The sequence below is a fragment of the Ranitomeya imitator genome, chromosome 2, assembly GCF_032444005.1.
Source record: "Ranitomeya imitator isolate aRanImi1 chromosome 2, aRanImi1.pri, whole genome shotgun sequence".
Lineage (NCBI taxonomy): Eukaryota > Metazoa > Chordata > Amphibia > Anura > Dendrobatidae > Ranitomeya > Ranitomeya imitator.
The window spans coordinates 786,170,697-786,184,221 of record NC_091283.1 but is presented as its reverse complement, the minus strand read 5'-3'; the positions used below and the strand labels follow the sequence as shown (position 1 = coordinate 786,184,221).

At 40.8% G+C, this 13,525-nt stretch overlaps 1 protein-coding gene across 5 annotated transcripts in view; it reads left to right on the top strand.

Annotated features, from left to right (window-relative positions):
• Positions 1–13,525, top strand: part of ANK3 (ankyrin 3) — an 853,965-nt gene that overhangs the window by 234,672 nt on the left and 605,768 nt on the right. For 3 of the 5 annotated variants that reach the window (XM_069753587.1, XM_069753586.1, XM_069753575.1), the window contains exon 1: positions 7,988–8,633. The exons of the other annotated variants lie outside the window; for them this stretch is intronic. In XM_069753587.1, the coding sequence (XP_069609688.1) occupies positions 8,571–8,633 (63 nt within the window). In that variant the 5' untranslated portion in view covers positions 7,988–8,570. Of the gene's footprint in view, positions 1–7,987; positions 8,634–13,525 lie in introns of those variants that run through there. 5 annotated transcript variants of the gene reach the window in all.

The following is a 13,525-nucleotide window of genomic DNA, read 5'->3' as shown; positions in this document are numbered from 1 at the left end:
GCACGTGACCTCATGTGTTGTGAATTCTGTTGTCGGGCTCCCTCCTGTGGCCATGAATGGTACTTCGGCTGGTTCTGTCCATGGACTTCCTCTGGTGGGTGTTTCTGAGTTTCACAGGTGACGAGGTTAATTCGTTAGCTGGCTGCTTTATTTAACTCCACTTAGATCATTGCTCCATGCCACCTGTCAATGTTCCAGTATTGGTCTTGTTCTCTCCTGGATCGTTCTTGTGACCTGTCTTCCCAGCAGAAGCTAAGTTCCTGCTTGTTTTTCTCTGGTTTGCTATTTTTCTGTCCAGCTTGCTATTTTGATTTTGTCTTGCTTGCTGGAAGCTCTGGGACGCAGAGGGAGCTCCTCCGCACCGTGAGTCGGTGCGGAGGGTCTTTTTGCGCCCTCTGTGTGGTCTTTTTGTAGGTTTTTGTGCTGACCGCAAAGTAACCTTTCCTATCCTCGGTCTGTTCAGTAAGTCGGGCCTCACTTTGCTAAATCTATTTCATCTCTGTGTTTGTATTTTCATCTTTACTCACAGTCATTATATGTGGGGGGCTGCCTTTTACTTTGGGGAATTTCTCTGAGGCAAGGTAGGCTTTATTTTTCTATCTTCAGGGCTAGCTAGTTTCTTAGGCTGTGCCGAGTTGCATAGGGAGCGTTAGGCGCAATCCACGGCTATTTCTAGTGTGTTTGATAGGTTTAGGGATTGCGGTCAGCAGAGTTCCCACATCCCAGAGCTCGTCCTTATTATCAGTAACTATCAGGTCATTCCGTGTGCTCTTAACCACCAGGTCCATTATTGTCCTGACCACCAGGTCATAACACTCATGTGCGCAAATCGCATACTGGCAATTACATGACGACCACTGGAATTTGCAATCAGAGACCAATCTTAATGGGGTAGATAACCCTTTTAAGTCCCTAATCATATATTTTCTGATGCTAGAAATCATTAATATGCACACAACGTGTATATATATGAATATATATATGTTGTAATGGCATTTTCCTATAACAGCAGGAATTAACCGTTAGTGTATTTTAGCGTCTTCAGCAGTGAATGCTCAGCGTCTGGACATTTTAATCACAGGCAACCCTTGTGGTTGTGTAACTGAAATTGCTGCTTGCGGAGTGCAATATTCTGTTCTGGTCAGGTGTTACATGAGATGTCCAACAAGTGAGTGAGGCCACGCTATGTTGTCATGGCAATGCACAAATGCATCAGAAATTCTCTGCAATGGCAAAATGAATTCTAATAGAAGGTAATCGCTGTGCTATTAGCTTTCAGCTTAGACATGTCAAAAGCGATTGTTCTGCTTGTCGATGATGAATCTTGAGCAATGCAAAACATTATTATCTATGGCGCAGTTTGGTCTGATTGTATACCACCCGACATGAGGAACGGCTAAAGACTTCTTAAGGAGGCCATGATCATGACGGGTTAGTAATGTCAATAAAAAGATCAATTGTTTTCCCCATTTATGATATGAAAATAGATGGTGCTTTTGCTTAAAGGGAAGGCGTCAGTAGAAATGTGTCATTGGTTAGTTAAATCAGGTTTTTTAGATAACTTTATTTTTTAAAAATATTTTGGGATAATTTTTTTCATATCGCTTAAAGCGAACCTGTCAGCTAATACATGCTGCCCAAACTGTGGGCAGCGCTTTATCAGCCATTGGCTGTACGATCACAGCCATGAATAATTATCTGTTAGAGATGGGTGAATGTCTTTGAGTGGATTTGAATTGTACTCGAATTTTCCAAAAATCCACATTCTAGGGAATACTGATATTTTTATCATTTGCTCTGAATGAATTCAGCATAATGGTGGCCAGGTGTGGCTGCCATCTTGCCTGATAGTATAGTGCCAGCAGAAGGTTAAAAAGAAAAAAAAATACCTCACCACTCACCTTTCTGGCCACTGCTGTCCCCTGAAAGGTCCTCTGTTGCGCCATATTTCCAGTCCAGTGTTCTAGGCCAGGGCTTCAGGCTGCGAGCAGGCCCTGGAGATCACCGTGCATGCTCCAGGGCTTACTCTTGTCTAGAAGCTCCAACCTGGACTGAACACTGATCTAGAATCCTATGGCTGTAGGCCATGGAGGTCACAACGTATGCTCAGTGATCTTTGGGTCCTGCGTCTGGAAAAGAGGCGTAGACGACCAACAATGGGCAGGAAACAGCTAGAAAGATTAAGTATGACTTTTTTTTTTTTCATCTTACGTTTAGTATGCTGTGGGGACTCTAATATAAGGCACTTTCAGTTCACAGAGAAAAACGTCTTTGCAAATCGCAATCTGTTCGTTTTGACTAACTTAATTTTTTTTTTAGATCTGCTCATCTCTATTAAACAAATATTCAGAAATCTTGCAATTTTCGCACTGTACACCAAGCCTAGTACTAGCCTCTTACATACATGGTCAAAATTGTTGTACCCCTCGTTTAATGAGAGAAAAACCCACAACGGTCACCGAAATAACTTGAATCTGAAAAAAGTAATAATAAATAAACAATCTATGAAAATGAGCAAATGAAAGCCAGACATTGCTTTCGAACCATGCTTCCACAGAATTAAAAAAAAAAATGAATGAATAGGCCTGGACAGAAATGATGGTACCCCTGAAAATAATGTGACAAAAGGGACATGCTAAATCAAGGTGTGTCCACTAATTGCATCACAGGTGTCTACAATCTTGGAATCAGTGAGAGGCCATTATATAGAGCCCCCGTCACACATAGCGAGATCGCTAGCGAGATCGCTGCTGAGTCACAAGTTTTGTGACGCAACAGCGACCTCAGTAGCGATCTCGCTATGTGTGACACGTAGCAGCGACCAGGCCCCTGCTGTGAGATCGCTGGTCGTGTCGGAATGGCCTGGACCTTTTTTTGATCGTTGAGGTCCCGCTGGGTAGCACACATTGCTGTGTTTGACACCTTACCAACGACCTCATGACAGGACGTCCCTCATTGAGGTCTGTTAATCGTCATGAAATAGCTGCCATGTGACATCGTTGTACAGGTCGCTACAGGTCGCCGCATCGCTGCTGCGTCGTTGGGGAGATCTCACAGTTTGACATCTCACCAGCGACCACATAGCGACGCAGCAACGATCCCTGACAGGTCGTATCATTGTCGGGATTGCTTTAGCGTCGCTATGTGTGACGGGGCCTTAGGGCTACAGATACTCACTGTGCTGTTTGGTGACATGGTGTGTATTACACTCAACATGGACCAGAGGAAGCGAAGGAAAGAGTTGTCTCAGGAGATTAGAAAGAAAATTATAGACAAACATGTTAAAGGTAAAAGTTATAAGAACATCTCCAAGCAGCTTGATGTTACTGTGACTACAGTTGCACATATTATTCAGAAATTTAAGATCCATGGGACTGTAGCCAACCTCCCTGGATGTGGCTGCAGGAAATATTGATGACAAATCAAATTGACGGATAATACGAATGGTAACAAAGGAGCCCAGAAAAACTTCTAAACAGATTAAAGGTCAACTTCAAGCTCAAGGAACATCAGTGGCAGAATGCACCATACGTCATTGTAGGAGTCAAAGTGGACATCATGGGAGACAACCAAGGAGGACGCCATTGTTGAAAAAAAATCATAAAAAAGCCAGACTGGAAATTGCCAAACTACATGTTGACAAGCCACAAAGCTTCTGGGAGAATGTCCTATGGACAGATGAGACAAAAATGTAACTTTTTGACAAGGCACATTAGCTCTATGTTCACAGATGGAAAAGTTTGCATCTCGGCTTCAGGAAAATGGTCGCCGCGATCTCCATCTGCGCACGCGCGGCATCCCACGGCCATTTTCCTGAAGCCCCAGGCAGCAGAGGACTACATATGCACCTCTCATGTCTCCCCTTTTCCTCATAGTTTGTAAGCTTGCGAGCAGGGCCCTCACTCCTCCTGGTATCTGTATTGAACTATATTTCTGTTATGCTGTAATGTCTATTGTCTGTACAAGTCCCCTCTATAATTTGTAAAGCGCTGCGGAATATGTTGGCGCTATATAAATAAAAAATTATTATTATATGCGCACGCGCAGCCTCAGGAAGATGGCCGCCCCCACAGATCACCAGGAAAATAGCGCCGATCGCGCGTTTTTTCTTCTCCTGCCAAGTGGATTCAGAAGATGGGCATGCGCAAACCACTACGCCACCAACGGAAATATATGCAAGATCTGGGGGAAGAAACAGCCATGTCGCCACGCCCATATGACCTGACCAGCCTAATTAACAGGCGAAAACGGCAACTTTGGTAAGTTATTTCGGCAGCATAGGTGGGGAATCAGGGTACAGAAAATACACTATAGTAACGCACAGCTCAGGCCCTATTTAACAGTATTTTTATCTCGTACTGAAAAAACGGGGTAACAGGTTCCCTTTAAACGAGGGGTACCAACAATTTTCACCACATATGTACATGTTGTTCCGTACAGCAGACACGTGACATAGGATTAATGATGAACAATCTTGCTCAGATAAGGTGTTATGTGAGTATGCTCCGATGCTAACCGATTGTCTTCGGCGTCCTCAAATAATATGTTCGTGTCCCTGCGCCTGCATGTCTGTGACTGCTCAACAGCTGCAACAATATGCGGGGATTTCCTGTTTGATAGGCAATTCTTGCATGTGTTGCGGCTGTCGAACAGTCACAGACATGCAGCCGCAGGGACTCGAACATATTATTCCAGCAGGCCGAAGACACTGTTAGCACCGGAGCATGCTCAGATAACACCTTATCTGAGCAAGTTCGCTCATCATTACGTAAGGTGCAATAGAATGAGTCTGACTCTTTGGCTCTTACAAGAAAGTTTTATAGGCATTCTCTGATCTGGGCAAAGACCATTCTGAAAAGAGGGGACAGGTGAGATAAGACCATAACCTATTATGAATAAGTGGATCCTGTGTTATCGACTTAACAAAGTCATATCACATTTAATTGTAAATCCATCTGTCTAACGCTATAGAACAGGAAATATGAGACTCGTATTACTAGTCATTCACTAAAGTAAAAATATTAATCACCTATACGTTCACCTGTCCTCCCTCTGGAGCTCTACGAAGGACAGGCTTGAGGGCTGCGATGGCGGAGATGGTGAGCAGCACATTTTTACTTTCACACTTGACTCTACAAATCAGCAAAAAAAACTAAATCTGGATATTTTGGAAAATCAAGGCAAATTGATTTTGTCTCAAACCTACTACCTAATTTTTAATAGATTATATGTAAAAGTGAAAAACACATCACAAAATAAAAAAAGTAAAAGCCTGAAACGCATAGTTTACCATAGTTTCAAAATCAATACATAACTCAATTGAGGTTTTAGCTCTGTTACTCTTTTAACTAAAAAAAAAACAAAAAAAACGCACTAGAGAGAAAAGCTAACTGGTGAGTATCAAGTACTTTATATCTTGCAGGTAATATATCTCTTCGTTAACACATAACACTTGGGGAAAACAGTAATGAATCGGATGTGTGTTGTCATTTGTTCTGTGCACATGTACAATGGACAAATGTACCGGTTGAAGACAAAGATAATATGAGATGATGATATAATATGGGAGAAGAATATTAAAAACCCTTCATTTTTTTTACTAGAAAAGTCCAGAGGAACTCTGAAAGCTTTTAGTCCCATGGTAGGCATTGAGTATGAATGAATTATGTATAACTGGCAAAGATTCTACATTATTGCATTTGGTTACTATATAATCACTGCCAAAGTCTTCACATTTTAATGCTGGTGCCCATCCCTGATTTCCTATTGAGATATTTTCTGCAAGGTTAAAGCTTCCATATGTTTGAAATAAAAACCTTGTCTTGTGATCTCCTAGGCCTCCACGCACTCTTCCTTTCACATATTGTAGTATTAAATACTCTGATAATTATTTAGGAAATACATTTTTATATATTAGTTCTATTCTTCCACATTTCAGGAGTTTGGCAAAAATTTCAAAAAAGTTCAACCAAAGTTTACATGGAAGAATAGATGAAAATCCTTAACATTCTAGTCACTCTATGAGACAATGAATCCTGTAATATACTTGGATATGTTTAATACTGAAGCTGTAAATATTAGTATGGAATTATGTAACATTACTGGAATACAGAAAAGGAAAAAAGAGAGGGGAAAGGAGAAGGATTAAATAAAGGTAGGTGAGAGGAACAGTACTCCTAGTGGAATAAATTGACTAAAGGGAGAGAAAGCTACTGGAATTGCCAGGTAGAAAGGCATATTCCGTCCTTGGAGTCCAGGATTTCTGAAATTTATCTTGAACATTGGATAAGGTAGAAAATAATGTTTTTGTTAATCATGTACCAAGAGACGCCATTTTTTATTCCATTATTCAGTGTCAAACCATGCCTTTGCTAAGCATTGTCCACCTTTGCAAACTATTTGTGGATACCTGTCAAGAGTAAAAAATGTGACTCGTGCACAGGGTGGCAAGCAACAGGAGGAAGAAAGTGGATTGCGTAAAGGGAACTCATCAGGTTTTTATATCTCAAACTGATTGCATTAAATCATACCATGATTGTAGAAATTTGTTTTAATACAAAGCCATCCTTGAATTTGTATACTAATTACTTACAAGTGCAGTGGGTGGGACAATGCACATACAGCCCTCCTGCCTTCTCTCCATTCCCTGCCCAGCACCTGCCTCCAGTCGCAGACTGATAGATGTCAGGCAGGCAAGGCGTCACTGAAACGGGAGGGACCTATCAGTGAGAGACATATGGCAGGCAGTGGGAAGGGAATAGAGAGAAAGGCAGGAGGGCAGCAAGTGCACTGTCCCACCGTTAAGCACTTGCAACTTATTAGCATACAATTTCAATTATGGATTTCTTTAAAACAACAAAAATAATTTTTATCAGCAAAGTAAGGATTTACTCTGCATTAAAAGCACTTTTACAAGTGTGTCATTAGTTTGGGACATAAAATCCTAATGAAAGGTTTTCTTTAACCTTATTGAGAGCCCTCGATTTTGGAATGTTCATTACAGGACCAAAGACTAAAGCTGAATAGGACATGCACAAGATTGGTAAGGAAGGATGTGGAGAAAACAAATTCAAAGTAAAATATCGGATGTGAAGTTGCAAATTTACTGAATAACAGAAGTCATCTGAAGGTCCTCGATGTCACGATTTTGCCTGGTTATGATTAATAGAGACTCTGGGGCTAAAACCGATAATAAATAGGACAGAGGTAAGCCTTGACGAGTGCCCTTGTGGACGTCAAGTGGGAAGCCTTGACGAGTGCCCTTGTAGACATCAAAGGGTGGTGAGGTGAAACCACTGTATCAGAGATATAGAAACCTATCGAGAGATATTGAAAACTAACATCCAGTCTTTAAAGGAAAAGGTAATTGAGGAACAAAAAAATGAACACAACATGTTCGAATGTTACATGTGTACCAGGCCAAAAGTGCAGGTCACTGAGTAAATCAAGTTTGATAACTGTCAACTGAATGATTACCGATTCTTAGGCACCATTTTAGAGGGTTAGACCATTCTGTAACACCTGCCTTACATGCCATGTGTCTTTTTTTCCCCTTATGGTAAGAGGTCCGAGCAGCAGGATAGCCTTTAAAAGGTTATAAATAAACTCTTAAACAATACGATGTTGTCCAAAGTAAAGAGCGCCTTAAAATAATAATAAAAAGGTAACTGTCGAGAAGATATTCTGAAGAAACACTATATGGTCACCTAGAGTCAAAAATCACTTTTTAAGGAAAAGTACAAAAAGTCGCTATGATTTATTTTGTACATCTAAGTGCTGTAATGTCACAGGATGAAACGTGAAGACCCAGTAGATGCCTTCTCACCAACAACATGGTAGCTTTGATAATATTTCTCACGATAACGTCATATGACTCTAACTCTTCAGGCTTTGTGAAATCATTCCACCAGGAGCGTAAACTAGAGATGGTTAAAAATGAACCTCATTATCACCAACAGTTTGATGTAACTTGATTGTTTTGCTCGCCAGCCTGGGAGTGGCTTCAAAGGCAGAGGGAGCGTGAGTCCTTCTCCTCTCTGCCATGCCTTGATGCATTTAACACATGTGTTAGTATTAAGACGCTTGCTGCAATCAGTGAAATTCATATTCACTTTCCAGTCCACGAGAGAGAAAAAAGAGCAGATCATCCAAGGAGGAAAAGCTTCCCAGACTTGTCAGCAATCTGCAGCTCATTCCTGTTCTCGTCAATACCATTTAAAGCCTGGAAACACTGTTGGGAGGACAAGGCTTCAAAGTCTTATTCCAATTGACTTCAGGGATATAGCATAGTTAATGCCGGATGGGGTTAACGCTCATTTATTTAAAGGAATAATAGTCTTTTGTGTCAGGGAAACTCCCAGTTTTTTTTCCTCCCTTTAAGCCAAGGCATGGGCACTTTCTGTCTGTACAGCTGGAAGTCAAGACTGTAGAGCTATCCGCTTCAAAGCAGCACTTGTCTGTGGCATATCGGGAGAAGGACTTTGGGTTTCTGTGTTTTGATTTCACTCCTTGCCTTCGGATGTTGGAATATATAGGAACAGCGATCACTTTACTTACAATATACCAATAAAATGAGTGAGGAACCCAAGGAGAAAATTTCCAAGCCTGCACATAGGAAAAAGAAAGGAAAAAAGGTAACAGATATGTCTGCTGCTTGCATTGTGCTTGCCGTGCTTACTGTCATCAACATATTAATTTATTTAAAAAAAATAAAAAAAAGACAGACATCACCAGATATGATGCTGGTGGTGTACGATGGAGTCTGCTGGGTGTGCATATAGGAGGAAAACAGTAAAGGACTTCATGTGCCATAACATAGACACACCTTTACACGGGTGATCAGATCCTGCTTATGGCATTGCCTTGTAGAATATCACAGAATATATAATATATATATATGCCAATCCTATGCCCATGCTGCTCTGAGAACTTTCTGTTATGGGCAGGTTTGGGGTTCTGTAGGAGTCTACAGGCTTTGATGGCTATCAATATGTCCAATAGATGGTCTTATCGGTGGAGATTGGTACCTGCTGTGTTAGGATTAGCAAAATGTATTGAGATTCAGCTTTGTAAATCTGGATCATGGCCGGATTGCATTTTATTGCAGTGTACTCCTGGTTCTTACATTGTGCAAACAGGTGCTTTGTCTGTTTAGTTAGAGATTGTACAGTGTAAATGGAGGGTGGTAAAATAAAGGCTAAAATCTGTATTACGTAAAACGCAACTATAACATACATAATATAATATATATAATACACAAAAATAAAAGAAATCAATTAATACATTTTATTTCTCAGATAGATAGATAGATAGATAGATAGATAGATAGATAGATAGATAGATAGATAGATAGATAGTCATTCCACCTACTTGCCACTTACTATTCCACGACTCGATTTTAATACCGTGAAAATCTCAGCTTGTGAATGGTTTGGAAAAAATGAGAGCCGTCAAGATTCGAATCGTCTCAGTGTGAAATGAAATCCATGGCAGCACCTGTTTTTCTGTTCTGTGTGAATAATTACGACTTTATTATTTTTATTATAAGCTCTTTTTTTGTTTATAATCTCTTTCATGCCGTAATGGTTTTTTTAAAGGATTATATCAATTTTTAGTCATTTTCCACAGTAATGCCATACTGTTTTTTTGTACGTCCAGCTCCGCCTTGGTTACACCCCTTTTTATTACATCACCTTTTTATACTGTTGATTTCAATGTGAACGCTGCCTATTCATGCTCCATCTCGCTGACATTTTTATGAATATACCAGTAGTAGAGGGCTGGCCGCGGTATTTTAACTTGTGCGAAGTATGGACGTGGTTTTGTACAAAAGTGAATATTGAGTGATTGATAGATGTCATTTAATATTATGGGCCATGTTACTTGTACATAGTGATCATTCCTTGAGTTGCGCGGTAGTACGTAAAAGCGCGTATCACAACGATAGCTCAGCGAGTCGAATAACTGACCCACTCAGCTCTGCTACATTTCAGGAAAACAGGTTTGCTACATCTGTGTGTGAATATAGGCACAGTAAGAAAATAATGCTGTGTATTAAACTTTTACTCTCTTCTTCTAGTATAGACTTTTATGTTGGCCATGTCGGCCAAAACTCATAAAAACTACTGTTTGTTTACCATCTGGATGAGGGATGCCCACTGTGGAGTGTCCATAGCTGTGGTTAAAAAAAAAAAATTGGCAAAATCTGAAAGACATACCGTAATTCTCTCTTCGAAGACGTGTGACATTTCAGACTTTTCAAGGACAATCTTGGCTGTACATGTTCATGCGGTGACATCACAGTATATAAAACTCCCCACCATGAATGGAGGCTCATACAGCACAGTTCTATTAGTTTACCATTATTTATGGAGGTTCTTGGAGAATTTTGCTTTCAGGAGGTTTGTTAATAATAGTGATAGTTGCACTATAATTTCTTCTATGCTACAACAATGATTTTTGATAGATGTATTGCCAGAAATTATCCTTCTTCATAAGGAATGTAATGCTGAAGGGTAAGTCAAATTTCGGTAGGGGCTGGGGTTATTTCTTACCCAGTTAGGTGTTACCTTATTTTCGATAACTGACTGTTCATGGGCACTGGATTGGAAACCTCGTAGATGTTTTGGCAAGCTATTAAAAACTGCAGGTGGCAACTTCAGTCCTGATCCATTTTTCTATATGTGTGTATAAATGTGTGTGTAGATGTGTATACAAAAGCATTGGGACATACTATCATTTTTTTCATTCAGCCCATTGCCCCAAGGGTATAACGTCAAGCCCTTACTATGCAGTCTGTCTTTACTAACATTTAGGAAAGAATGGCTCATTGTAAAGAGTTCACTGATACTAGCACGGTCCTGTAATAGGTTGCCGCCATTGTAACAATTCAGTTCATGAAATTTCTTCCCTCCTACATATTCCTCCATCCCATCAATGGAATCATTTAAAAGTGGAACCATAGCAACATAACACTGAAGGGTAGACCACGTAAAGTTAGAGATCGAGATTGCTGAGTGTTGAGGCACATAGGCCCCGATTCATCAAGATGATTTTCCCACTAGTCATGATGAGGGGACATGGTGGAGACAGATGCCCCTGATTCATTAAGAGCTATAGCGTTTCTTACGCCACATTTCTTACTGCAGTCAACGACTAGTGTAGGATTTCTGGTATGGTGCACAGAGGCATACGCCACTCATCAGATGCTCCTGATTCATGAAGAAGGTTGCACCATTCCAGACATCTTATCACCAGTCTTTGACAGAAGTAAGATTTCTGGCTTAAGAAACCCCACAGCTCATCCTGAATTAGATGAGCCATGGAGTCATGCCCTGCTGCACCCCTGACACACCCCAGCTTCAACCAAACCTGGACCATTTTGACGTAGGTGGGAGACACTGGCATGAAAACGCCGAAAGTTCTGCCAAAATTTTACGACTTTTCATAGCAAGTTGCGCAAGAAAGTCCAAACCTCGCAAAACGCAAAATCTGTGCACCAGGAGCTTCTTTGACATGGGTTGCCTTAGCCGAGCAACTTCATCCAAGCCTTATGTCACCAAGCACAATACCAAGTGTCAGATATAGTGGTATAAAGCAACTGCCACTGGATTTTGGAGCAGTGGAAAGTGTTCTGTGGAGTAACAAATCACACTTCTCTACTTGGCAGCCTGAAGGATGAGTCTGTGTTTGGAGAATGTCAGGAGAATGTTACTATCCTGACTGCATTGTGCCAACTTTAAAGATGTATAATGCTATGGGTTATTTATTCAGGGGTTGGCCAAAGCCCATTAGTTCTACTGAAGGGAAATTGTAATGCTTCAGCATAAAAAAAACATGGTGCCTTTTCTCCGGTCTTCACCTGCTATCCGCTGCGCTAGGTCCAGGGAATCATGTCACATTGCTGATGACATCCTGAACAATTATCCCTATCATTCTTTTGTCTGATGAAGGTCAGTGTAATGACTGAAACGTTTCATTATTTTCCTGGAACATATTTCCTTAATAAAAAAATAATTTTGCACAAGCATTAAATCTTTTGAGTGCCGAAACAATTTTTTGAGTAAAAAAACATTATGGACCCTTTTTTGTTCTCTGTGCCTGTGCCCAGTACACTAACTCCATTTTAATTCACACAAGCAAATTGTAATGACATAGATTAGCATTTCATAATTTCCCTTGTTTAGATGGAACACACTTGTCAACCACGTAAATCTTGTGAATAGTGTTTACGATATGAATGACCTTGAGTGTTATGAATTAGCTTCCATAGAACAAACTATAGTGTTTGACAGTATAGGCTTCTTTGATTTTACCTATGTCTAGCGCAGTCATAACACCTAATGGGGATATGATTGACATAGATAGATCAAAAGGGGATCTCCCTTGTGTTTGGATGCTGACTGAGTGTGAATATGCAGCAGATAATATGTGTCATCTAATAGATGCAATATAATACATTTCAGTTGCTCAGCATAGCATTTTATGTGTACAAACCTTTATTACTTTATCATGGAATGCCCCAAGGGGCACTCCCTTGCACATCTGCCCACCTCTGTTTCGAACTGAAAGCACTCCTAGGGTTTTTCTATAACAGTGTAACAATCCAATCAGATTTCATTCAATCTCTCAGCAGATATTGCCACCAGAGATGGTGCTGTTAGCATTTAACCATGCATCATTTTTTTTTAATAGAACAGCCCTGCTTTCCACTGTGGTCTGACTGTTCGTATCTACTGTACAGAGTCGTACAGAGTTGATGATGTGTCATTACAAACACTTCCTGCTACTTTCATATCACAGCAGTCAGTGTGGGGGTATTGGAGTAGAGCAGAGCAATGTGTTATTACAAACACCTCTTGCCGCTTTCATCTCATGGCAATCTGTGAGTGAGTAAGAGGAATAGTGCTGAGTTATTCCGACGCTAACGTTTAGCGCATTGCACAATGGAGGCAGCGGATGCATTTCTCCGGCGCATCCACTGCCCCATTGTAAGGTGCGGGGAGGTGGGGGCGGAGTTCCGGCTGCGCATGCGCGGTCGGAAAAAGCGGTCCGTCAGGAGCAAAAAACGTTACATGTAGCGTTTTTTGCTCCCGACGGTCCGCAGAAGCACGACGCAATCCGTCGCAAATGCGTCATCAATACAAGTCTATGGGGAAAAAACGCATCCTGCAAGAACTTTTGCAGGATGCATTTTTTCTGCAAAACGACGCATTGTGACGGATTGCAGAAAACGCTAGTGTGAGAGTAGCCTTAGTCTTAACCTAAATTTGAACCTAAACTTTGCAAGCTAATATCTCTGTAATAGAGAGGAGAAATGTTTTCCACTTTGCAGTCACTATTGCATGTGGTGGCCTATTAACAAACTAAAATTGGTAAAAGGTCCTCTTTAAAGGCTTAAGCTTACAGAATGGAACTTTAGTTAACGTTAAGAAAGAAAATGATTAAAAAGTGTTGTCTGCCTTTTGGCATATGTAATCCATCTTTAGCATCACTGATGCTGAGATGGATTACAGGGAGTGGGGAC